The following is a 26,136-nucleotide window of genomic DNA, read 5'->3' as shown; positions in this document are numbered from 1 at the left end:
AGTGCTAAGCAGAAGGGTGGGCTGGGAAGGCGAGCTGGGCTGGTGCAGGCTTCGGGAAAGGAACGTGGGCTCAGACAGACTGAGGAAGTGGATCCCACAGAAGGACCAGCTGGAGCCCCAGCCCAAGTAGAGCTGTGTCTGGTGAGCCAGAGGCAGCAGGAGGCCAGGCTGGAGCAAGTGAGGGACGGGTCAGGTGTGATGCAGGCTTGAGGTGGGACTGCTTGGCCACTGCAGGCAGCGGGCATTTCCTTGGAGGGAGACGGGGTGGGTCGAACAGGTGTTTCTGGCTGCTGGCTGGAGGAGAGAGGGTGGGAGCCATGGCTGGGCAGTGGTGAGAAGAGCGAGACTTCCAAAGCGTTCCCTCAGGTACCACCTTCCCGAGGACAGGGTAACATGAACATGCCTCCCTGCACTGCCTGATTCCCCCCTTCCGCTGCGTGTAGGTGTGGGGCCTCCTACGCACAGGTGATGCGGACAGTGGGCATCCATCCCACCTGTGCGGAGGAGGTGGCCAAGCTGCGCATCACGAAGCGCTCAGGCCTGGACCCCACCGTGACTGGCTGCTGAGGGTAAGCTGCCATCCCTGCCAGGCCCAGGGCACACCGCACACCAGCGTCCCCCACAGCCAGGCCCTTCAGAGGTTCGGATCCAGGTACATGGGTGGGGTGGGCTTTGTGTAAGGATAGACCAGTGACGGGAGGGGGGTGGTGCCACTGTGAACTGCTTTTCAGGGGCATGGCAGGTTGTACCTGCTGTGCCACCTCAGACAGGTGAGCCCAGGGCCCAGGCCAGAGTAGCCAAAGAAACAAGGCTAGGACAGGAGTCTACAGAGGGTGCCCCCTTCCCTGGCCTGGCTGCCACTGCTCCCACATGCTCCCTCACACCTATAGCAGGTAGCTGTCCCAGGTGAGGCAGTGGGTGTGGATGGCATCCCCCAGGCTGAGCTCAGCAGGCCGCTGGGCAGAAGGAGAGGGCCTCTCTCTCCTGCCTTACTCCACGCAGAGCCACACCAGCTCGTTTCTCTCCTGCCCAGAAGGTGGAGATACTGCCTTGTGCACAGCTGCTGCTGCACAGCTGGTTCTGTCTGAGCCTCGAGCAGCCAGGCTGGGCCCGCGGCTGCCGGGAGCCTCTGGCTACGTTGTTGATCCCACCCCTCTTCTGAGGAGGAAGACTTAGCAAGACCCTCCCTGACCCCTGCCAAGGGGACGCCTGTGCTCAGGGCCTTTCATCTCTCAGCCTGAGCATCCTCCAGCCCCGGCATGTGGGGCTGAGTCGTGGCCCATGCGCAGTGGGTTCGGGGCCTCTCCCAGAGCGCTCTGGGCACCAGTTCCATTGCAGTCCCCCAGCCAGGGCTGCCTCTCATACAGACAAAGGGCATCCTGAGGAAACTCTTGTCTGAGTGTCACACCTAAAAGAGCTATTTTGTTAAGAGCCTGCCATAAATTTTTATCATCGCAAAATATTTTTCACAGTACAATGCTCCCTGTGACTCATCATCCTGGGGGGAGTGCTCTTTGGGACTCACTTCCCTGCTGCCCTGGGAGGCTCCTGTGTGCAGGCACGAGACATGTGGCCAGGCGTATGTGGGGGTGGTGTGGCCACCTCACGCTGGCTCCCCATCTTTGGCAGGACATTGGTGACCTCACCCCGGCCTGGAGAGCCCCAGCCTAGAGAGACCCCGAGGTGGCTGGTGTGGACATTGTGTCTGGACTGCTCCTGTGTCCTGCAGGGATGGCTCCCGGGGGTGTCAGCCCCCTCACCTGCACCATCCACCCCCTCCTGCCTGGGCCGGCCCTGTCCAGCCCCCGACGCCAGATGATGACGACCTGCGCAGAAACCCACCCTGTGGGCTGCCCACGTCAGAACCCCCTGGCGTTTCTGGACTGCAAATAAAGAGGGTGTTTTTCTGAAGCGTGCGCTGCCTGTAGTGTTCTCTACTGGCCCCAGGATGGCCCAGGTAGGGGTGAGACCTGGCCATCCACCCCGTCAACGCCCCCACTACCTCCCTTTATCATGTGGGAGCTGCTTCCATGTCGTTCTGCAATGGGAACTGGGGTAGCATCACTGCATTCCCAGCATCAGTGCCTTGGAAGACCCTGACCCTTCCTTCCCAGCACAGACCTTGGGGAATCCCTCCCGGGACCCTCTATGTGCCTTACAGGTGCTCTGAGTTCCCGCTAGGTGCTCAGGAGGGACGGGGAGCCTCTGGCTTTGTTCCAGAGCATCCTGCCAGTGCTGTGACCCAGCAATGGCAGTGGGCAGGAGTTTTGGAAGGTTTCTGTCCCCTGAATGTCAGGCACCTCATTACGTTTTCACGGTGGCCTCCAAGTCAGCGAGTCTGCTGTGGTCAGGCTAATCCTGCACATTGAAGCTTGATGGGCTCAGAGAGCATCCGTCTGCACCGGCTGCACCTGTCAGTCACTGCAGAGAGATAGCGCTGACAGTGACGGGCAGGGCCTGGCATTGTGCTGAGGCTTTAGTGGTGGTTAATCTCGTGTCTTTCTTAAGAAAACATCACTTAGTCTGCTGGCCTGGGAGCCCTGGATGGGACCCTGCTTGTCAGCAAACAAAGGAATGTCTTTGCACCTTAATGGGCCTATGGGAGCCTCAGACTCTGTGTGAAGCGCGTGCAGGAGCTCTCAGACGCCCAATTAAGATGCCAAGTGCTGGGCTGGGCCGGGCCCTCTCGACAAGTGCAGTGCGAGATCAGCCGTGTCCCATTTAACGCACGGCTGGCGGCGCGCCCCGTCCTGGATCCTGCTCGGAGGGCTGGAGGGCCGCCTCTCTACTGGGAGGAGGTGTGCCCCTGTCTTGGAGGCAAAGGCAAGGTCTGCAGAGGTCAGCTGACACTTGGGCTGCCCGGCCAGCAAGAGGAGCCCTTTATAGGCAGGGGCCTGAATACAGCTTCTGCCTTGGGGCAAAAGAGGAACCTGAAATGGCCTTGTTGCTTTTGTGAGATTGGAAATGATGCCACCTAGGTGGGAGCCCTCAGCACACACTGGGCACAGGGCGGTGGTGAGGGTCAGTCATGCCCATCACTGGCAGCCAGACTGCCATCCACATGTGCCTCCCCCCACAATCCCTGGCTGTTTTCTTTGCACACGCCTTCCCCCAGCACGGACCTTGCTCCAGCATACGTGCTGTGTCTGCAGCGCGCACTTCTGTGCTGGGTCTGGCTTGTGCTGTCACCTAGGAGAGAACAAAGCATCCACAATGCTAGGAACCCCCAGCCACCCTGTCCGGCCCTGTGGGTGCTCAGGACAGCTCTTGGGGGATGCTGCCTGTGTGGCCTTGAAGCTCTATAGCACCCATCCCGGAGACCCCAGGCCCGCTGGCTCCCCTGCATGGGGGCTCACAGCCTTCCACTAAATGGCAAGCAGGGGGTGCTCCAGGTGGAGGCCTGCCACAAAGGGCCTGGCTGTGCCACTGCCGTCACCTGGGCCACCTTCCTGCCACGTGCTGTGTCAGTATGCAATTGCCAGCTATGGGGCCTAGTAACCTGGACATCCCACATGTACCCACCACTCTGTGGGGCCTGGGGACCCGATTCCAGGGCCCCTGGCTGGGCAGGGTGTTCCAATATTCGCTTCACTCAGAAAAGGGCCCACTGTGCACGTGGGTTTCCTGTCTAAACACGAGCATGGGTGGCAGGATGGAGCACCGGGCAGCAGTGTTCTCCCTCCTGCTTGCCGCCTGGCTCCTGGCTCACTGCATGGCCTGAGGCCCCTCTCTAGGCCCACCCATACCCTGTACCCTCCTGCCAGGGACTGAGGGAGGGGCCAGAGCGCCACAGGCCAGGTGCTCTCCACCTGGCCTGAGGGCCGCCTTCCCACCGCCCTTGCATGTTTTTATGGTGCAATGAAAATATTATTTTAATTCCTCAGATTGTTTTGTATAACCTACAATTACCCCTGGCGACATCCTGCACTCTGCTCATGGCTCAGATTGTGCAACAGCAGGAGAGGGAGAGGGGCCGATGCTCAGGGGCCACACCACCCCCTCCCCCTTCGCTCCTCCCCCTTGGCTCTGAAGCTGGGCACGTCACCGTCTGGCTGGCCGCCACTCCTCTTCCTTTCCCAGCCCCGGAAGGTCCGAGGCCCCAAGGGAGGCAGGCACACAGAGGAGGGGTGACAAGCAGTCACTGAGGGCTAGACTGAGGACAAAATAGGCAAGGGAGGGGTGGTCCTTGCCAGAGGAGGGGATCTAGGACTGACAGCTGGAGGTACAGAGTGGCACCAGCTCACAGGAGGTGACCGAGATGCTCAGGCTGCGGTCCCCCTCCAAATCCTCTGCAGGTCACTGGTGTCTTCCCACAGCCCTGCTGAGAAACCCAGCTTTTCTCAGAAATAGCAGGGAACACCGGCCCCCATGCATGCTTCAGCCATGCTTTAATGTGGTGGAGAGGCCTGGCTTAGGAAGTGACCACTGAGCTGGGCCAGGGACACTTGCAGGCAGAGCTGTCCCAGGAGAAACAGGTCTAAGTCAGGTGGTCCCTCTGGTTCAGGGTGTTTCTGTCTGTGGCTTCATGTCTGGGCTTGCCCCTGAAGACCCTGGGGTGGCTTGTCCCACAGCGTCTCAGGGCAGCTTGGTGGCAGAGGCAGTGCCCTAGGGCCTAGCCCACTCCCCAGCCTGATGTAGGCCTGAGCCCCTCACCTACTGCTCACCGCTGGGTGCAGAGCTGCTGGAGCTGCCGCAGTGCAAGTGACCCAGGACCCTACAAGAGGGACACTCTGAGTTGGCCAGTTAGTGTGCTCCTCAGGGCTTGTGCCATCTGGAGAGACCCATGGCTTCCAGGCCACATCACTGAGCCCTCTGGACCCTGTTCACGCTCCAGGTGCCCATGAGGGGGCTCCTTGCATGGCCTCACTCACCTCACTTACTGGAAGTGCACACATTGGCATTGGGCTCTTATGAGTATAGCAGAGTCAAGGCCAGAGTGATCAGGCGTGGGCCACCAGGAGCCACTCCTACCTCCCTGAGTTGCTCACAACTGGCTATGCCTCCCAGGTGCCCTATGAAAGCCACTTCACCTCCCTCCCAACCCCAGGGGTCCCACCAGGCAGAGGCAGGGCTGAGTGACTGCAAGAGTGATGCCCCAGGGAGGGGGCAGGGTAGACAGGGGTTTGGACTGGTTTTACAGGTGCTTCTTCTTGTTCCACATGCACTTGATCATGTGATGGCCAGGGCTGTGACCTTCAGTCCTGGGTGCAATGCCCCCTGCTCTGAGCAGGCCTGATCTGCTGCCTGCTCTGCCTTGTCCCCACTCCTCCCCCATCTACTTCCCCAGCTTCCAGCAGTCTCTCGGATTTCTGGTGCTGCTACTGAGGGCTCCAGGAGCCCTGCACATCCTGGTCCCCAGCCAAGCACCTGTGCCTGCAAGGGCAGCAAAGAGGCCATGAAGTGGGCCCCACAGGGCCCAGCAAAGCATCTTAGAGCTGAGCTCACCTAATCCCAGCCCCAGCGTGCTATGGTGCTCGGGTTTCCCTAATCCCGAAACCCAAACCAGGGCCCAGCAGCCTTCCCAGCGCCACGTGAAGGGGCAGCAAGAAGACCCCCACCATGTGCCTGTTGTGTTTAGAGCTGACCCCCACCAGGACAGGGCAGGGAGGTGGGCACCCACAGGGTGAAGAGCCAACCCTGATGAGCTGGGTCAGCTCAGGAAACAGCTGAGCCCTCGGCTGCCTGGCTGGTCTAGGCAGGAAATTCAAAGCCAGTGGCGACAGCAGAAATAACGGGCAAGGCAGGCCCACCTCAAGCCTGCTGCGGTCCCGGCCTCTAGGGTTTCATGGGACAGTGATCTGGCCATGAAATTAAGTGTTTTTTTCCCTAATAAAATCGGGATTTTTTGGCTTATAACTGATGATCAAATAACACCAAGTGCTTGGGAATAACATGGAACCATAAACAAGAGACCGTGTGACCTTGTTATGTAACAGCTGGGGGTCAGGAGCCAGCTGGGCCCAGCTCCCTGCCCTAACCACTGACCACTGACCCAGCCACAGCTCGCAGGGGACTGGGTGCCAGGCACATGTATGTGAACAACCTGGCACGGGGCACCCCACAGGCTCCCCTTTTACAGTTCTGTTAGTGAGACACGCAGGCCGTGTCCGGTGGGAACAGTTATTGGCACCTCGTGGTCTTCGGCATCTTTGAAGAATTTTCATACCCAAAATTTCCCCCGAGCAGATGTAATTAGCTCTTGAACCACCAGGGTCAAGATAGGAGACAGAATGTGAGGAGATCAAAGCAACACCTAAATGTATTTGGGGGGGTTCCCACTTGATGAATGAGAAAACCTGTGCTCAGACTCCCCAGAAGTCTCCGTGGGTCCCAGTGTTTTAGCCACACCACCACCTTGTCCACCGTGGCCTCGGTGCCAGGGCTGTGGAAGAGGGTGGGTGGGAGGTGAGACTGCCAAAGCAGCTTCAATGGCTCATCGTTCAGCCCCTGGTGGCTGGAATTGGGCTGGGTGATGATAGTAATAAAGCCAAACAATTAACAGAGGTCGGGTTTCCATAGTGTGGGGAGTGTTTGATTTTCAACGTCTTTGGGAGGGGAGAAGGCATATAAATGGAGTATGTTGTTCACATCAGCCCACTCTTTGAAAGTCGGAGTTCCATCCAGCGCCTTACGTCTCCAAAGGTGGGATACCTATCAGCTCCCTGGTGCCCAAGCATGTCAGGGCGGGAAGCTGCCCCACGAGGCTCAGGCACAGCCTGAATGAGTGTTGCCTTGACCAGCTCAGACAAGCTCTGACCCCCCACCCCCGAGCACTGAGGGCCGCTGGGGGGCCTGATGCCTCAGTGAGTGCGACTGCCCCTCTCCCTCCTGCTGTGGTCTCCCTCCCACAGCACACTGCTGGCCCTCAGCCTATGTCCATGCTGTTCCCTCAGCCCAGAGCAGTGCACCCACCCTCTCCCCATCTAACTCTCTCTTTAGTTAAGATTCAGTGCTGAGCTCCCCCTCCAGAAAGCCTTCCCTGACACCTGGCAAGGGGCCAGCTTAGGGCTTCCACGGAATCCTGGTTCTTTATTACCGTCTTTTCCTCTCTTGCCCTAAAGGAGCCTCCTTCTCACATCTTTGTCCCCAGCATGTGACTGGTGCTCAGAGAACGGCGGCTGTCCAGTGAATGTTGGTGTGAAGTCTTCACGTGACGTTTCCTATTCTGAAATGCCCACGGTGCCCTGCTCTGCAAGATCTGAGTGCGTGTGCTCCACACACTGGACGTCCATGGAAAGGGGGTGTGGCTTAGAACCCGGCCTGACTTCCTTCAGCTTCCCTCCCCACAGTGCTGACAGGCCAGGACCACACCAGGAGGGCATGACAGCAGATCTGTTCCAGCATCTCACCGGGCACTGAGTGCCCTGACCATAAAGGCAGGCACGACTGGATGGAGGCTTGTAAGGCAAATGGGTGGAGGGGCTGGTCTGGGCACTAACTGAGCAGGTTGGAGAGGGCTAACTTTTCCACAGATAGAAACGACCAACTCCAGACAAAATAGAAACGATAACTCTTTGAAAGCACTGAAGATCACCCCAAAGCAGCCAGAAACTAAAGGGAATCCCACCACTGGAAGAAGAGAAATGCACTAAGATCCTTGTTTATACTGCTTTCACTGTGGGGGCCCACTTTAGGGCACAGCATAGGTGATGGCATGTGAGAAGCTGTAGTCCTATGGCCTCCAGGTGCCAGAGAACAGAGTTCAGGTCAGCCAGAGCATCTGGAAATGAAGGAGGAAATCCTTGAACCTGCATGTAAACTCCCCTCAAGCCCTTGGTAGACTGCTGAACTGCACACGCATGACCAAGACCCAACAAGTGTGGAGGATAACAGCTGCACAGAGACCCGGCTCCCACCTACCACGGGGGAGGACAGGGCTTGGGCCACAAGTCCTGCCACATTACGGGGGCTGTGTATGTACTGTGGGCTCTCCACTGGAGCCACAGAGAGTCCACGCTGTGGGAAGAGAAACTATGTCCCAGGACTCAAGGGTCTGCGTTAGGACTAAAGGCAAAACTGCAAGAGGCCCACCCTAGCAAACCTAAAACCAGTCGAATTCTTAAAATCCAAAGATTAGAGAAAACCTTGAAAGCATCCAGAGAAATGAGAACACATTACATATGTCTGCCTTCACATCAGAAAAAAAAAATAAAACAGAAGCAATGAGACCAAATTTAGGTGCAGAAAAGAAAAACCAACCTAGAAATGGATGTACAGTAAAAATATTTTTCAGTGAGGGAGAAAGGAAAACATTTTTGGATAAATGACAGCCGAGGTAATTCCTCACCAGAAAGCTCTCACTGTAAGAGCTGCGACAGGAAGTTCTCCAGGCAGAAGAGAAATCACACCTGGTTTGGACACTGAGGCTGATGACCGGAAGCAATGAAGAAAACCAGAAATGGTGAAAATGCAGGTACATTTAAAAGACTAATGCTTCCCTCTCTTATTTTCTTTAAAAGTACCAAGTACTTAAAGTAAGAATTAGAACCATGTACAGTGGGGTTCATGTGAATAAAGAACAGATGCCAACAGCAAAAAGATGGCTGCAAGTGGAATCATACAGTTGCAGGGTTCTTACAGGCAGTGTGAGGTGGTACGATGTTGATTCTAAGTAGGTTACAGTAAACTAAATATGTGTGTTGGGACTCCTAGAGCAACTGCTAAATATAACACAAAGAGGTACAGCTAAAAGCCAATAGAGGAATTAAAATGAAATACTAAATGAATTGCTATAACCAAAAGAAGAAATAAAAAAACAGAAAAGAGCCCTGGCTGGCGTAGCTCAGTGGATTGAGTGCGGGCTGGGAACCAAAGTGTCCCAGGTTCGATTCCCAGCCAGGGTACATTCCTGGGTTGCAGGCCAGAACCCCCAGCAACCACACATTGAATCTTTCTCTCTCTCTCTCTCTCGCTCTCTCGCTCTCCCCGCTCCCTCCCTTCCCTCTCTAAAAATAAATAAATAAAATCTTAAAAAAAAGGATTTTAAGATTTAAGAAAAAAAACAGAAAAGAAAAAGGAGAAAGAAAAGAAGGAAGGGAGAAAGGGAGGGAGGGAGACAATAAAATGACCAATATTGGAGATGAAAGAGGTAACACTGTTACAGATCCTAATAGGCATTAAAAAGATAATAAGGCAACATTATGAACACACTTAATTTGATACATTTAACAAGTTAGACATGGACACATTACTTTCACAAGAAGAAGTAGAAAATATGAATAACTTTGTATCTATGAAAAGAATTGCATTCATTATTAAAAGTATCCCATAAAGAAAACTCCAGGCCCAGATGGTTTCACTGATGAGTTTTACCAAACATTTAAGGAAGCAAACGTATAGACATAGAGACCACAATGTGCCAACCTACACCAATTATTTCAGAACATAGAGGGGGAAAAACACTTCCCAAGTCAGTTTATGAGGCCAGTATTACCCTGATATAAAACCAGACACAGACATTACAGGAAAAGAAAATAACAAACCAGTATCCCTTAAGTATGTAGATCAAGGTCCTTAGCAAATTATGAGTGCTTGAACCTAGCACTACATGCAAAGAATTCATTATGGCCAAGTGGGGTTTATCCCAGGAATGCAAGCGGTTTTCCATTCAACACCCAGTCCTTGTCATTTGTCATATTAACAGAATGAAAAAAAAATACTGTGATCATAGCAAAGATGGAGCAAAATCATTTGACCAAATCCAACATCCAGTTATGAAAAAAAAACTGCAAACTAGGACTCAAAAGAAACTCCCTCAACCTGATAAAAAAAGGCATCTATGAAAAGCATTGACAGCTAACAGCAGACTTAATAGTGAAAGATCAAACACTTTTCTTCTAAGATTAGGAAGAGGTCAAGGATGCATACTCCTACCACTTTCACTGAACTTGATTACTGAAAGTCCTGGACGTTGCAATAGGCCAATTAAAAAATCATATACGTATGTATGCACACTCTCTCTATATAGATATACAAATGTCATATATATAAAAGGTAGAAGGATAATTGTCTTTATTTGTAGATGACATGGTTGTATACATAGAAAATCCTAAGGAAACTTATAGATTTACAAACAACTACTAGAACTATTAGATGAATTTGGCAAGAGCATAAGATAAAATGTCAATTCTATTTTTACACAGTAGTAAAGAACAACTGGAAAATAAAAATTTTAAAATAGTATTTACAATAGTATCTATACCCTTAAAATGTTGACAGATAAATTTAGGAAAATCCTTGCAAATCTGTGCACTGAAGACTATAACGCTTCCTGAAATTAATGAAGACCTAAAAAAATGAAGAGATATAATCTGTTCATGGATTGAAAGATTTGATATTGTTAAGCTGTGTTATAAGGGCAATAGTCCCATTTATGAGGACTCCACTCTCGTGACATACATATCCCTGAAAGCCCCACCTCCTAATATCATCACACATGGGGGGCAGGGAGCCGCGAGGATGTTAACATATGGATGGGGTGGCTGGCACAAACATTCACTCCATAACAGGGCTGAAGCACAAGGAACCCCGGGGGCACCAGGCTCAGGTGTCCAGCCCCCTGGCTAGGTTGGAAGGGTCTCTGAAGCATCCATACTAATTACATGGGGCCAGCCCACCAGCAGGGCAGGAAAGAGACCCCTTTCTGGAAAATGACACTGGAACCTCTGAGAAGGCCCAAAGGGTTCAAATTTCTGTTAGAGCAGGAAGGGGCTCTATGAACAGAGATTCTGCCTCTCCTGGTTCTGGGCTCTGAACCAGCTCACTCCAGGGAAGGGCTCTGATAAAGGTCCAAGGACAAGAAACATGGGTAGGCTTGAGAGGCTGAAGTCCTTACGCAGCTGGTGGCAGCTCTCTTGGCAGCTGCATGTCCCTGCTTTTTTGCTGCCCCCGTCTCTGGGGGGCCACAGTGCTGACATCAATCCCGAAAACTTCAGAGCCAAAGTCCCTGTTCCAATCCCCCCTGCCTGACCACTGCCTCTGGGCCTCCCAACTCAAACTGTCATATGTAGCACCCAAGACAAACGGGAGCACTCCCAAAGGAGGGGCTGCAAGCTGGGCAGGAATTCTCAAGTTTACCATTACTCAGACAAGTCCTGGCCTTCACAAAGCCTAGCTTTTCCATCTGTGAAATGAGCTGACTCCTGCCTCATCATTGGAGGAGAAGCTGGAGATCACATGCTGTGCCCTTGATGGGCTCCCAGCAAAGTTAGCTTTTCCCACTACATGGCTGAAAAAGCAGCACGGGATCCTCCAAAGGATCCAGCTCACAGGAAAGTGAAAACCATTTTAAAAATGTATATCAAATGTAATACAACGTATCAATAGAAAGAAAGGAAAAACCCACGTGATTATCTCAACTGATACAGGAAAAAGCATTTGATAAAATTCAATATTTTTTCATAAAAAATAATAAACTAGGAATAGAAGGACACTTCCTCAATATTATAAAGGTCATATGTAAAAAACCTACTGCCAAATCATACTCAATGGTGAAAAACTGGAAGTTCTTCCTGCTCTTGCCACTTCTAGTCAACTTAGTGCTAGAAATCCTAGCCAGAGCAGTAAGGCAAGAAAAAGAAAAAAATCATTCAAATGGGAAAGGCAGAAGTAAAATTATTTGTTTGCAGATGATATGACCTTCTACTTTGAAAACCTGAAAGATTTCACAAAAACACTGCTAGAGGTAATAAATGCATCGAGCAAAGTTTCAGGATATAAAACCAACACACAAAACTCAGCATGTCTCTATACACTGACAATGAACAATCCAAAAAGGAAATTAAGAAAGCAATTCCATTTAGAATAACATCAAAGAGAATAAAATATAGAGATATAAACTTAACCACAGAGGCAAAAGCCTTGTACACTAGAAAATACAAGAAAATCACTGAAAGAAATGAAAGAAGTCTTAGATAAATGGAAAGTCGTCCTATACTCGTGGACTGGAAGACAATATTATGAAAATATCCATATGCACATAGTAATGTACAGATTAAATGCAATCCCTATCAATGTCCCAGCAGTTTTTTTTTTTTTTCAGAAATAGAAAAACCCATTCTAATATTCATATAGAATCTCAAGGGACCTCAATAACTAAAATAATCTTTTTCTAAAGAAAGATTTTATTTATTTTATTTTTTAGAGAGAGGGAGAAAGACAGGGAGAGAAGCAATAATGTGTGGTTGCCTCTCACATGCCCCCAACTGGGGACCCAACCCGCAACTCAGGCATGTGCCCTGACTGGGAATCGAACCAGCAAGCTTTTGCTTTGTGGAACTCTCGACATCTGAACAACTGAGTGACATGTGTCAGGGCTATTGTCAATTGATTTTTGACAAGGGTGCCAAGACCCTTCAGTGGGGAAAGACAGTCCTTACAGCAAATGGTGCTGGGAAAATTGGATATCCACATGCAAAAAATGACACCAAGTTATACAAAAATAACCCGAAATAGATCAAAGACCTCGAGCTAAAACTATAAAACTCTTAGAAGAAAACAAGGGGAAATCTCCACAATATTGGATTTGGCAATGATTTCATAGATACGACACCAAAAACAACAAGAGAAAAAAATAGGTAATTCTACTTTATCAAAATTAAAAGATTTGTGCATCAAAGAAAACTATCAAAAGAGTGAAAAGATAATTCACAGAGTGGGAAAAATATTTGCAAGTCATGAATCTGATACGAGGTTAGTAACCAAAATATATAAAAAAAAAACATCCCTCCTACAATTCAACAACAAAACAAATAACCCAAATTTAAAATGAGGAAACACTTGAATAGACATTTCTCCAAAGAAGACATATGCCCGGCCAACAAGCACATGAAAAGATGCTGAATATTACTAGTCACTAGGGAAATGCAAACCAAAACCTCCAGATACCACTTCACATCCATTAGAATGGCTACTATCAAAAAAGCAGAAGAGAGCAAATGATTGTGAGGATGTGGAGAAGTTAGAAACTTGGTGCATTGCTGGCAGGAATGTAAAATGGTGCAGCTGCTGTGGAAAAGTTTGGCAGTTTCTCAAAAAGTAAACATAGGATTATCATATGATTCAGCAATTCCACTTCAGGGTATATACTTAAAAGACTTGAAAGCAGGTCCTCAAATAGATGTTTGAGTATTGATGTTCCTAACAGCATTAGTCACAGTAACCAAAAGATAGAAGCAACCTATGTGTCCACTAACAGAAAAATGGATAAACAAAATGTGGAATGTAAATATAATGGAATACTATTCAGTCTGAAAAAGAAACAAAATTCTGACAGATGCTACAACACACATGAACCTTTAAAACACTAAGTGAAATGACAATGTACGCTTCCATTTGCAGAAAGTACCTACAATAGGCAAATTAATGTACACACAGTAGAACAGAGGTTACCAGGGGCTGGGGAAAGGGTGGTGGTGAGGAGCTGGCGTTTCATGGGGACAGTTTCTGTCTGGGAGGATGAAGAGGGCTGGAGCTGGATAGCAGTGAAAGGCTGCACAACAATGCAGTGTAGTTAGTGCCACCAAACCGTGTACCTACAGATAGTTAAAATGACAAATTTTATGTTATGTATATTTTACCACAATTAAAATATATATACTCGTATACCTGGATGGCCTGAATTTAAAAAAAAAAAAATTTGGACCAAAAAGTCTTTTTCTGATGGCCTGGCCCAGCTGAATTAAGTCTTTGGCACAAGCCTGCTTATGGACTCTGAGTTGGCCTTTGCTGCCTATTGCCTGAGGTAAGCCAAATTGTCGGGAACTCCCCCTGTCCTTTGAGGCAGGAAGTTTAAATTATCAGGTCAATTAGGAAAGATACAACTGAAAAATACAAGTTTCATTCACGCTTCAAGGAGGCGTTTCCTGGCCGGGTGCCACTTTTATTATTTTTGGCGGAGGTCGCTGAAAGCCCCACAGACCCGGTGAAGGTACAATGTGATCTTTGATTTGTGTTTCAAAGATCAAAGAAAGTGAGTTTGGTTGTAAATGCAGATAACATTTCAGAGATCCTTTCATGAAAAGAGTCACTAGACCAGGGCAGAAAGGGAGCTGGTGTGTTACATGTGCATTCGCCTTGGGAAAGATCATTTTCCAGTAAATTCGGCTGTCCGTGGCCCCAGTGCCTCCTGGCCTGCATCCAAGTCCTTGGCCTACGGTCCTTGAGCTGGGGTCTGGCACCTCCCCCCCACCTCTTGCCTAGGCGCCGTGAGGGCGGGAGGAGGCAACGGGCCGTGCAAGCGAGGAGCCCCCAACCTCATCCTCCAAAGGCTTTTCCAGCATCTCTGGGTGCTGACCAGCACTCCACTCCTGGGCAGCAGGCTTGGCCTTTGCAGCCTACTCTCATTGTCCTCTCTGGGTCCAGCCTTGGCTGGGGTAGAGGTAAACCCACCAACGATGAGAAACCCACAGGCCCTGCCTGTCAGAATGCAGGGGGAAGGTCCTTGGGGAAAGCGCTGCCTGGCCCTCTCGCTCTGCGCTGGAAATGTGTACGTAGAACCAGGCCCTTTGACCACGGAATACTGGGTGGTGAGAGAAACTTTACAAAAGACAGCCGCGGTCCCTCTATGCCTAAACCCTACCTAGTGCCCGCAGCCCCCAGCTGCAGTGGCATCAGTCCCCGCACTTCTGCGGGAGCCACCGGGCGTCGTAGCCCCTCCCACAAGCTACTCAGTGCTCACCCGCAGCATATTCCCCACCCGCTCTCCTGCGTAGCTCCGCCTACTACGCCCGCTCCGCGCCTGCGCACGACACCCCGTGTGCTCTCGTGGCACTTGGCGCGGCGCGGGGCTGAGACTGATCCCATCACCCCTCGCGCGGCGCTGCCTCGCTGGCAGGACTGGGGAGCGTCTGCGCGGCCGCGGCCCCTTGACGCACGGCGCAGGCGCAGCCCGGTTGGGAGTGCAGTGTACGGTGGGCCGAGAGCCAGTGCGGGGAGGCCGTGCGCAAGCAGGGGGTGTGGCTGCACAACGCTGTGGAGCTTTGAGCTCCTTGCTGCTCGGAGTTGGATTTGCTATCTTCGGCTCGAGGGTCAGTGGGGCGGGGAAAACCCGGGCGTCCGGCGGTGGGATCCCTCCCTCCGTCCCTTCCCACATACCCTTCTGCAGAGACGTGCTCGGAGCCGTCGGACTGGGTCCCTGCTGCCTTGGCTAGTGGGCCTCAGTTTATCAGTCCACGCCGGGGGCTGAGGGGGCGTCTGGAATCATTTTCGGTTGGTTCCCGCCGTCTCCGTCTCTAGAAGTAGCACCCTTCACTCTCCTCACGGCGGTCGATCTTGTTCTCCACTTTCTAGGTGACACTTGGACTCTCGCCCTCGGAGGGAAACGCGTCTGCAAGGTCTCTGGCTGCAGATTCTTGGGCCCTCTTCGTGGGTGCCTGGCGTAGCTGTAGGTGGGTCGCCTTATTGCGGTGGAGCTTATGAGCTCAAATCCCCGCGGTTTCCTGCATGGAGGTTGCGGGAGGGGTGGTGCAGTGGTCTGCCCTAAAGTAGAGGCATTTGCTGTGAGGCAAGTTATTCTATTTCTGGGACCTCAGGGTCTCCTTGGAGCAGAGAATCTTCCGGTGTTGCAGGGTGCTGGCTTTGACTTTGCGGAGGCAGGTGCTTCGTGGGTGCGCGTTACCTGCTCCTTGATAGAATTCTTCAGTGTCAGGCAGGGTGGGGAGAGCAATGAGAGAGATCAATAGACTGATAGGCATGGAAGAGCCAAGGTTCTCTCACCAGTCAGGCCCAGGCTTAGAAAGGTTCAGGCATGTGCAGGGCTGGCTCTTTGGCGCAGAGTTTTCATCCTAAGTTTGCAGAGTACACAGGAATGCTGATGAGCGGGAAGGTGACAAGCTAGAGTTCTGAGTAGGGGTGCGAGGTCCAGACTGGGAGAGAGGGAGGGCAGAGACCTGGGTAGTGTGTTGGCTCCTGGGCATGGGACATGCATGGTCTCTCTGGGCAGCCTGATATCTAACTTCAGATTTGTGATAGGAGCTGCAGTGTGGTTATTGCTTTTCAGAGCTTGGACTCTGAGTATACTGCATTCCTGTGCTTCTCCTTGGGCCACTGCTGCTGGCAGGCCCTAGCATATTTTTTGCTTGTATTAAGATGGAAAGGGCTTTCCACATGGAAGGCCACCCCCAAGGTAGAGGTTGTGTCTGAGAGGTTCCGTAATGCTCCGGTGGCAACCGTAGGGGTTGGTGGCCCTGGCAGCGTTGAGTGCTGCAGGCCACCCTGGGAGGTTCTGGACAGAAAGACACAGAGCTGTGCTTTCCTGGAGGAACTCACTCTCATTAGGGGTAGATGAACACATAGCAAACTGCACGTGAAGGTGTGGGCAGGCCGTGGTGCCCCTAGGTCTGAATTGATGGTGCCCTGGGGACTGAGTGGAGGCATTGTCAGATAAACTGTACAAGTTGGGGTGAAGCAGAGAGTTCTGTGGAGGCCGTGAGTGGACCTCCAGTTTTCAGAGACTGGGGAGGTGGCTGCTATTAGGCCAGGCAGTGTGAGAGCCTGTGGGGGGCACTGCTTGCACTGGAAGAGAACTGTGCCTGCTCTTGGCTACAGCCTCCTTTCCCACTTCAGGGCTCTTTGAGCTACCCAGGACAGATGATCATCGCTGTCCATGCCCTTTGCAGGAGGAAGGTAACCAGTGGGTTTAAACTTGGGGCATCAGATACTGGGCTTTTGACAGGGAAGGAGGTGCAGGGAGGTGGTGTTTGGGGTCGGGATGGCATTGCCTGTAGGCTGTACTCTGAGTGGTGAGGTGAGTCTGGAAGACCTGGGCTTCTGTCACACACTTAGGTGGCATCTACCATGCTCCTGATGCAGTGATGCAAAAGAATCTTATGTCTGTCTGTGTCATAAGTTAGTGTTCGTGTTTGGGGAAGCTAGAAAACTCCTCCTAAGCAGACTGTATAGTGCGTAACTGGTGTGGTGAAGTTGATGGTTAAGTGTTTGGTCTCTAGAGCCAGGTTCAGCTGCCTCTGCCACTTACTGGTTGGTATGTGGCTGCAGATAAGTGACTTCACTCACCACTCTGCCTCGGGGACCATTATTATGGTACCGACCTTATGAGATGGTCAGTGTTTGGTGTGGATACAACACTCAGTAAAAGGCTGCTATTGTCATTCTCCTAAAATCCCCAGATAGCCTGGCTGTTCAAGGGAGTCTGGGGGGTTCTGATCTGGCCCCCTTTCCTTCTCCTGGTACTGACAGCATTTGCCATCACACCTTGTCCTTAAAATGTCACAGATGGCATTTGCCCGCCTTCTTGGACCTCCCAGGCCCTCATTCCATTCAGAGCTCCTTGTGGATTACCTAGGGTTTGCCTGCTTATTGCCTCCTCTTGCAGCCTCATGGTGATGGTCGGGCCAAGTCTCTGCTTGTTTTTGGACAGATTGCCCTGGATGGTGACCTGCGTCTGACAGTCCCATCAGCTCTTCTCAGCTGTCCTGAGGCCGCAGCTGTCAGCTCCTCTGACCCTCAGCACTTGCCTGGACCGCCTGGGGTTTGCTGCGCCCCTCTCCAGCCCATCTCTGTCCTCTCGTGTCCTAAGTGTCGCTTCTGACCACCCTCCCCTCCCACGCTATCTCTTCCTCCCTTCTCCCCTTCTTTGTAGTAGTTGGTGCAGCATTCCCAGTATGCTTCGTGGCTGGTGCTGGCGGCAGGGTCCTCAAAATCCCATCCAAGATGCAGCCAATTATGCCCAATGCACACCCTTGGCAGGAGATTGACTGGGCCTCTCCTGGGGTTGCATATTCCCCCCTAGTGGATCACTGGATTGAGCAGCCCTGTTGTGGGGACCCTGTGTGTGTGCGCACAATCATGGAGCAGAAGAGCGCAGTGAATGATGAGGCCAAAGAAAGGGGTCCCCCTGCCAGGGTGGCCCACGACTCCTCAGGGTGGACTTCCCCTGGGTGCCAGGCTCAGACCCAGGCACCTTTGATGGCTCCCCCTTGCTGCTGGACCGCTTTCTGGCTCAGCTGGTGATTACATGTCTTTCCACTTCAAGCACTACTAGGACAACCTCAGCCGTGTCTGCGAGGTCCTCGGGCACCTGACAGGCCTTGCTTGGGCATGGGCAGCCCCCTACCTTGACGGGGATCTACCCCTGCTTGATGATTATGAGCGCTTTTGCCAGGATTTTGAGGAGGTTATTCAGGACCCGAACAGTTTTTCTGAGTACTATGCTGCAGTGCCCTGCCCCTTGCCCCCTCCTTGAGCCAGCCTCCAGTGGCCCCACAGCTGCCTGTTGTGAGGCAGTACCTAGCTAGGTTCTCAGACACTCTGGCACTCAACATGGGCGCTACCCCCAGGCCTGTCCCAGCCACTCTGGCCATACCTGCTGTTCCTAGTTCCATCTCTGCATTCAGAAATGCTCTGCCTGAGCAGCAGCTGGCCAAGGAAAGTAATCCTGGGCCTGCTGAGCCTCCTGCCTTGTCCAATTCTGCATGCAGCACCAAACCTGGTCTGGTGGGGCCAGCCTCCTCTCAGCCAAGGGAGGAGGCACCCAAATCTGTCCTTGTACTTCCAGAATCTGCTAACTCCTCCACCCAGAAACTAGATCTAGCTCTCCCAGGGAGTCCAGAACCCCAGCAGAGGGAGGAGGAGGTTTCTGAGGCAGAAGAAGACCAGGAGGCATCTTTAGATGACTTACAGGGGGTAGTGGACACCCCAGAGACCCCAGGAGAGCCACTATTTTCTCCTGCTCTCCATCCTGCAGCCCTGGATTCTAAACAGGGTCCAGGCAGGTGCAGCAGTGGCCCTCGTGATGAAGTGGCCCATGTAGCCAAGGAGCTCCACAGCCCCCCATCAAGACGAAGTGGCATTGCCAGGTGACTTTAGACATAGTGCTGCCATGTGCTGCACTGTCCATTTGCCCCATTGCTGGGCAGGAGGTGCACCTGTTTGGACTCTACCTTGTCTGAGTACAAACAACCCCCTCGCCCACCACAGGAGAACATTGGCCTCTGCCCTATACTCATTCTGTGATTTCCCTGGTGGCCCAGAGGCTGCTTTGTGCTAGGCTCTCTGTAGCATCCCCGCAGCTGCCCTGGGAGGACTGTCTCACCCAGGTTTGTTCCTACTAGCTGGGCAGAGTTCTGTAGATCGGTCCCCATCAGATGTTTGTACTATCTTTGTAAACCCTACCCACCCAAGCACATACAAACTACCCCCCTCCCCCAAATCCTGGCTGCAACTGCATTGTCTGTCATGCCAGCCCTGTTTGGATCTGGTCCCTGGATGGTCTTTGCTTTGTCCCTTTCCCCCACAATCTGCTTTCCGTGGCCTGCCCTCTGGGCTGGAATTGAAGGAAGGTTGCATGGAGGAAGCGGCCACTCTCATTGTGGAGTGTGAGTCGGATGGTCTTGGTGGAGAAAGATGCTTTTCTGTGGGTTTGTCAGTAGCCCTGGTCAGCTGGGAAGGCTCAGTACAGGAAGGGGAGATGCAGGCCACCTTTTAGCCTCAACTCCATTCCAGGCATTTTTTCCCTCTGTATGTTAACATTCTAGTCACCTGGTTTTCTTGGATTTTTCGTCTCAATGCCTTTACACCTGCTGCCCTCCCACTTTTCAACAGCCCCTGCCTTCTTGCCCACTCTTGCACATTGCTATTTCAGCACCTAAACCCTCACACTACATGACTTGTACCTCAGGGTAGACTGTGAGCCTCTAGGGCAGGGGCTCCATCTTAGCTTGTGTCCTGGTACACAACCGGTGCTCATTAAATGTGTGTTGGATCCATGGCTGAGCCTGCGGTGTGGTGACTGCTGACAAGCAGAGCTTGTTCCACTGGCAGCAACACTGGGCCCATTACAGGGAGGCTAGGCCCCAGCCATGAGCACGCCAGGTCAGTGTTGCATGCGTGGTTGGGAGCTTGGAGGATGGAAGGGTCTGGTTGAGGAGTTGGGCTGACTGGGTGGGAATAGGAGGCTTGACAGGTGGAGTGTGGCCTTGAGACCCGACTTCTGAGAGGGGAGGTGAAGCGAGGAGCAGGCAGCAGGGAGCTGTGAGGCCCCCGGGGGCCAGATGACTGGAATGAAGAAAGACCTGTTCAGTACAAGGATGGGTTTTCTAATAGCGAGAGCTGAGCTGGGGAGCTCCCTCCAGCCAGACTGAATGGGAATGGCAAGCCCCTTTCAGTTTTATGGTTGTGCAAACAAAACGAGAGAACACCTTCCTGGAAAGTAGGAGGAAGAAATAAGTGGAAACAGGAGCTGCAACTAACACTAGTTATGCTAGGAAAAAGTGTAATAAGCAAACATACAGTAAAAAAACTTGAAGTAAAGTACATTGTTGGGGTTATTTTATTTAGTTACTATCACTTAGAAAAACCCTGGGTTCAGAGGGTTTTATGTGTGAGTTATTTTAAGGCACAGATACCTTGTAAGTAAACCAGTTGCAAATCCTGGAAATAGATGGGAGGCTGATATAACCCTAAAAGCAAAACAAGCAAGCTGACAAAAGCAATCACATGTGGTCTGATTCTGCTTAGGTGTGGAGAGTCCCTGAACGTCCTAGCCAGCCCCAGCCACAGTGCTCCTGTGAGGGGCGGCACTGCTGCCCCTCTGTGCTGTTGCCCAGGCGCAGGTCCCACTGCTCCCGCTGACCCCCGTCAGCTGCGGCCTGGCTGCCTGCACGTCTGGTGTGGTTGGTGATAATCAGAAGGGCCCTCCTTTGAGCTGGCCAAACTGCTCTGGCAGTAGGACCTAGAGCGGCTTTCTGGGACCCATGGCCCAGCTGACACCCCTGGTATGTGGCTGGCTCTTCACAGACTGCCTTTCCTGTCTCCATTCAGTGGACCCTCAGCTCAGGGTTGTCATTTTCCCTTCCAACCCCCTGTCCCATTGGAGCCTTCCCTCCCTCAGGCCCCAGACAACTCCTGTGGGCTTGGATTATAGTCTGACATACCTCTCCTGAGGGCCTGCCAGGGCAGGCCCGGGGGACTTGGGGAGAGGCCTGATGACCTCTTTTTTAATTTGGGGAATGGGTCTTAGGGTGGCTGCTCTGCCCTCACGAAAGGAAAGGAGGAGAGGGCAGGGCCTCAGTGGTGCTGGCAAAGTCGCCCATTCCTGGGTGGCATTAGGCGAGGATGGGAGGACTCTGGACTGGCCTGCCACGCAGGGAATGGGTATGGTGTTGCAGAATGACAGCTTCCTCTGCCTTCAGGCAGATGCAGTGACCTAGCTGCTTCCCCACTGTGGGTGAGCAGGCACATGGAGGGCCGGAGAGGAGGCCCTGCCGTGCTTGGTGGGAGGAGGGCCCTTCGGGCACTCGGCACTCCTGGCTCTCCACACAGGCTGGCGACCCTAAGGAGAGCGCTGGCTGAGGTGCGAGGGCCTGCCTTCTAGATCATGTGTGTCTTTCACGTCCCTTGGAAATACCCACAGCTCTTATTTATTAAGGATGGGACACTGCGGGCACTATGGGAGGGTTTTTTAAAGTACCTGTGTCCAAAGAAAATTCTAGCACCGGAACTATTAAGGAAAAGGTCCTATGAGATACTGAACATTTTATAAAGCTGCAATAAAGAAGGTGCTTGGAAATTGATGCAGACAGATGAACAAAGGAGAATAGAGAACTATGGAATAAAGCCAAGTAAGGAATTTAGTTCACACTAGAGGTGTTTCAAATTAATGGGGGTAACGTGGATTGTTCAGTAAAAGGAGTCGAACAACTGGGCAGCCATCTGGGAAGTAATACAACTGGATACCTTCCTCCCTGTTTATACCAGCCTGTACTCCAGACAAATTAAAAATTTCAACATTTAAAAAATAATTAAAGTAGTGGGGGTGATTTTTTTCCAGTCTGTGATTCCAGGACTGACTGTAAAAGTTTAGGTACCAGGATTGCTGAGCATGGAGAAACATACTTTTTCATGCTGTTGGTTGGAGTAGTGAATGCTGCCTTTGGCGCATGTGACATTTCTGGGCACATAGACGCTGACCACTTGTCTGCTTGCAGGTGGTCATTGCTCGCTCCTCAGTAGGTGTGGGGCTTCAGAGAGTGGACTTGAGCTTGGTTACACCTTGCCTGTGCCAGCTGGAAGCTGACAGTCCTCCGTGTGTCACCTGACCTGTCAGAGCCGTTAGAATAGTTTATCCTCATAGGGCATGGGGGCTGGGGGAGGGGTTCAGTGACATAAGGCCTGCACAGTGGCCTGAGCCTCAGGGACTGCCAAGTGAGCCTCACTGCAGCAAAACTGGCAACAGCCCAAAGGCCCAGCAGCACAGAGTGAGGTCAGTGAAGCTGTTATCCATTGTATCAGTCAGGATATGCCAGGCTGTGCTGCAGTAACAAACTTCTAGCATGGCGGCCACCCACCCTCATGTCACAGATCAACTCTGCCCTTTCTAGTCCCATACGGACCCATGACAACAGGAGCCCCACTGGATGTGTTTTTCCATGACCACAGAGGGGAAACACCATAGTGGACCACAAGTAACAAGTGTCTCCCCTTCTGTTACTGTTACCATGGAGACAAGTACACCTGAGTTTGGATGGATGAGAGTGGCTGATCTTCCCATGGGTTGTGGCTGGGCACTCAGTCTTGAGAAGAGCTGGTGTCCACTCAGCATGACTCTCGGGATTGCAGCCATCCAGGCAGTGGGTGGCGGGCGGCTTCAGTGTCTGGAGAGAAGCCTGTGTGCCTTTGCTAGGCCACATGGCTCAAACAACAAATACATTTTTCCCCAATTCTGGAGGCTAACAGTCTGATATAAAGGTATCTACACGGGTGATTCCTCCCCCTAGCTTGTGATGGCTGTCTTCTTCCCCTTCACATGCTTGTCCCTCTGTGCCTGTCTGTCCTGATTACCTGTTATGATGACACCAGTCATATTACTAGGGCCCACCCATTTGACCTAATTTAACTTAAATTACCCCTTTAAAGACCCCATCTCCACATAACAGTCACATTTTGAGGTGTTGGGGATTAGAATTCTAAATTGGGGGTGGGGAGGGGACACAATTTCGGCCATCATACTGCCCAACATGGATTTTTTTTTTTTTTTTTTTGCATTTCTGGGCAGTGCTGTCACGAGAACCCTTCTGAGAGTCACGGAAGGCCACGTGCAGAGCCCCTCTAGGCCCCTGGAGCAGGAAGTGCCCAGTTCTGTGTGCCGTACTCCTCTTACTTAAGAAACATTTCCCTACCTGAGGGTCAAAGACGTGACCCCATACTCCCAAGTCTCAATGCTTTGCCTTTTATGTTGACTGGAGTCTGTGGTGGCTCAGTGTGCAGAGAGTTCTGCTGTAGGCATCAGAGAGCCTGAAAAGGGAGCCAGCGTGTATGAGCAATGGCACCAGGAACTGGTTTGGCCTGCATGGCACCCAGCACTGTAGGCTGACAGTCACCTGCCCTGTGGGAAAGGTGAAACGGGGTCCTTGATGGGTTAGGATAGAATAGGCCCTGCTGTGGAGGACACAAGCCCCCAAACTTGGCAGCTTCGTGCATCCATCCGTTCCCCACTCCTGTTACCCGCTCAGTGTAGGTGAGGGCCTGTAAGTCAGGAGATCAGGTGTGTTGATTGGGCACCTGGTGAGTGTGCTGTCCCTTGGGGCACCACGGAGTCCCTGTGTTCCTCCCCTGAAAATCAGGACACAGATGGGAGCCTTGGGCTGGTGGTAACCGTCCGGGTGACCCAGTGCCAGTGCAGTTGTGTCCCTGGGCGCCTGCCCCACCCACCCCAGGCGCACACTTCATGATGCCTACTTCAGCCTCCTGGTCCCCTTCAGTGCCCCACCACCACCACTCCCAGCAAGTTGTTGAACTCCTAGATTCACTTTCACCACCTATAAATAGAACTTCTACTTGGCATGTGCCTGGGAAGCAGCAGGCCCCTTGGGGCTGTGATCACTGTCCCTGACCCCTCTCTCCCTCAAACTTCAACCGAGCACTAGTGGCAGCCATCAGTGAGAGTATACATATGTGGGTGTGTGCCCCTAGACATGTGTGCACACACCTTCGGTCCATTGTGAACGTGCATGCATCTGCAGGCATGTTATTCGCATGCCTGGTAGACAAATCGCTGGGGGGACTCCTCCATCCGAGATGGCCTCCGCCACGGGGGCAACTGCATGGATCCCTGTCAGAAAGTACGTCACCACCGCCATGTCTAGGGACCCCTCTCCAAGTGGGATTGGTTCCTAGAAGCTGCCTGGGCACCAGCCTGCAGGAGTTGGCCCCCATTCCATGTCCTAGGTGAGTGTTGTCTGGGCGTCACCCTCAGCACTGGGCAGATGGCTGTTGTGCACCAGGTCTCATGGCAGAAGTGGGCCCCAGAGTCTCACACTGGCACACAGGATGGCCACCCTTCTTGTAAAACAACATGCGTTTCCATGTGTTCGCCAGGGACAAAAAGGCTGGTGGCTCATCATTGGCCAGGTTCCCACCCCTGCCCCTAAGTGCTTTGGGGCAGGATGGCAGAAAATGCCTCAGTCGGGCTTCCTTCCTGCCACCTCGCCAGATTCCTTGGACCTGCTCCTGGGGGTAACGGATGTCCTCAGCTGCAGCTCAAGACACCTGTTCATGGAGAGGCCCTGCCCACCCATCCTGCCTGCCCCTGCAGCCCAGCGGCCCCTCACCCTGGCATTTCCTTCCTTTCAGCCCAGTCCTGAGGAGAAGTCTGTGACTCTCAACCTTAGCACCCACGGCTGTGGGAGGCCCTTGCTGACTGCGGGCAGACTGGGCATTCGCCCCTCATACCTCCAGCCTTACTGTGAGACATCACCATGCCTTCACCTCCTGAAGGCTCTGCCAGCCCAGCCTGGCTCTGCCAGGGCATTGTCTGTGGCATGGCAGGAGGGAAGAATAGGCCGAGGTGGGCTCACTCTGGGCACTGACCATACCATGTGAGCCTTAACTCCAGCAGGGGCTCCTGGTCCTGGGAGACTCGGCTATAACCTGGCCTCCATTTCTCTCTCCCCCAAACACAGATCTGGAAGGGGGTGCTTTTAGACATGGTGGGTGAGTGTCCAGGTGCTGGAGGCAACGCCTAACTCACTGCAGGCCAGGAGGCTCCTTAGGCCTTCACAGGAATCACTGGCAGCCAGCCCCAAGGGGCCTGGGACACTGCCCCCAGGGAGGAGAGGGCCTGCATGCTCCTGCCTGAGGCAATCTATTTTGCTGGAGGGGGTGGCTGAGATTTGCGAGAGCAGAAGGTCTATGTTATGGGGCAAGTGACTCGATTTTTGTGGATAAAAGGGAGGTTTCAGGCCAGAAACGGGTGGGTGGCTGTCCTAACCCCAGGGCCTTCAGGAGTGTGACACTCTTGGTTCCACCACCGAAACCTGTCTCCAGCTGTACCCTGAGTTCTGCTTTGGGGACTCACCGGCCCATAGGGAGATGCCTTACTGCAGGGGTGCCCAGGCTGTACACGAGGCTCAGAGGGGGCTCCTGGCAGCAGGGCTCGAGGATTTTCCCTGTGCACCCTGGGAACAGGGCCTTGCCCAACCTTAGGCCCAGATCGATCAGTCAAGGCCAAGGCCACTGCCTGTTGCTCCTGGGAGACAGATGTGCAGAAAGCAGGCAGGCCTGGGATGCACCCGAGGTCCTTTAGGGAAAGGGCTGTTGGGGGTGTGCCTATCACCCCCCACACACCCACATAGTTGTATCAATGACCTGGGGAGTTGGAAATGGCTGTGGTTGGGGTGTGCACTTGCTGCCGTGGGGGAGGCGGGTACAGGGACAGTGCTGGACTCCCTCCCACCTTCCCACTGGGCTCTGAGGCCTAAGGTGTGCAGGGCTGGGCTGCTTGTGGCACCAGCGTCTCTTGCTCCCTCCCGCTCTCCCTCTCTCCCTCCCTCTCTCCCTTCCTCCCTCCTTCCCTCTGGGGCAGGGTTGGCCAGGCTGCATCCCGGAACCCTCCCCAGGATCTGCATCTTTGAAGCCATGGATACTGACAGAGGATTCAATGAATCCAAGGTCGCCAGCCGGGCGTTGACAGATGCCCGGCCATGATACTATTTCTGATTTAATAACCGAATGGGAGGCTGGCCCTTGGTAATAATTAGGGCTAATTACTGAGGAGGTGTTGACAGACGGGCTGAGAGGAAACAAACTACCTTTATCCCAGGGCTTAGAGTCAGATTACCGGCCCGTGCTATCTGCCCCTCAGAAAGTAGACGCTTCAATCACTCACCAAGGCTTCAAAGG

The 26,136-nt window shown here is 52.6% G+C and overlaps 2 protein-coding genes across 9 annotated transcripts in view; both read left to right on the top strand.

Moving 5' to 3' along the window:
- Positions 1 to 1,911, top strand: part of TXNRD2 (thioredoxin reductase 2) — a 46,314-nt gene extending 44,403 nt beyond the window's left edge. For all 6 annotated transcript variants that reach the window (XM_036014117.1, XM_036014116.1, XM_036014120.1 and 3 more), the window contains 2 exons: positions 444 to 652; positions 1,630 to 1,911. In XM_036014117.1, the coding sequence (XP_035870010.1) occupies positions 444 to 652; positions 1,630 to 1,819 (399 nt within the window). In that variant the 3' untranslated portion in view covers positions 1,820 to 1,911. The remainder of the gene's footprint in view (positions 1 to 443; positions 653 to 1,629) is intronic.
- A 12,916-nt stretch (positions 1,912 to 14,827) lies between these two features.
- The window catches only part of GNB1L (G protein subunit beta 1 like), a 59,284-nt gene continuing 47,975 nt past the window's right edge, over positions 14,828 to 26,136 (top strand). Inside the window, exons 1-4 of one of the 3 annotated variants that reach the window (XM_036014579.1) lie at positions 14,828 to 15,026; positions 15,289 to 15,386; positions 16,564 to 16,623; positions 17,378 to 17,488. In XM_036014579.1, the coding sequence (XP_035870472.1) occupies positions 16,588 to 16,623; positions 17,378 to 17,488 (147 nt within the window). In that variant the 5' untranslated portion in view covers positions 14,828 to 15,026; positions 15,289 to 15,386; positions 16,564 to 16,587. The remainder of the gene's footprint in view (positions 15,027 to 15,288; positions 15,387 to 16,563; positions 16,624 to 17,377; positions 17,489 to 26,136) is intronic. The other 2 variants (XM_036014580.1, XM_036014581.1) reach the window with 2 other exon arrangements.

The sequence above is a fragment of the Phyllostomus discolor genome, chromosome 13, assembly GCF_004126475.2.
Source record: "Phyllostomus discolor isolate MPI-MPIP mPhyDis1 chromosome 13, mPhyDis1.pri.v3, whole genome shotgun sequence".
In the NCBI taxonomy this organism is placed as follows: domain Eukaryota; kingdom Metazoa; phylum Chordata; class Mammalia; order Chiroptera; family Phyllostomidae; genus Phyllostomus; species Phyllostomus discolor.
The sequence above is the reverse complement of the archived record's forward strand: the minus strand, read 5'-3'. Positions and strand labels throughout refer to the sequence as shown.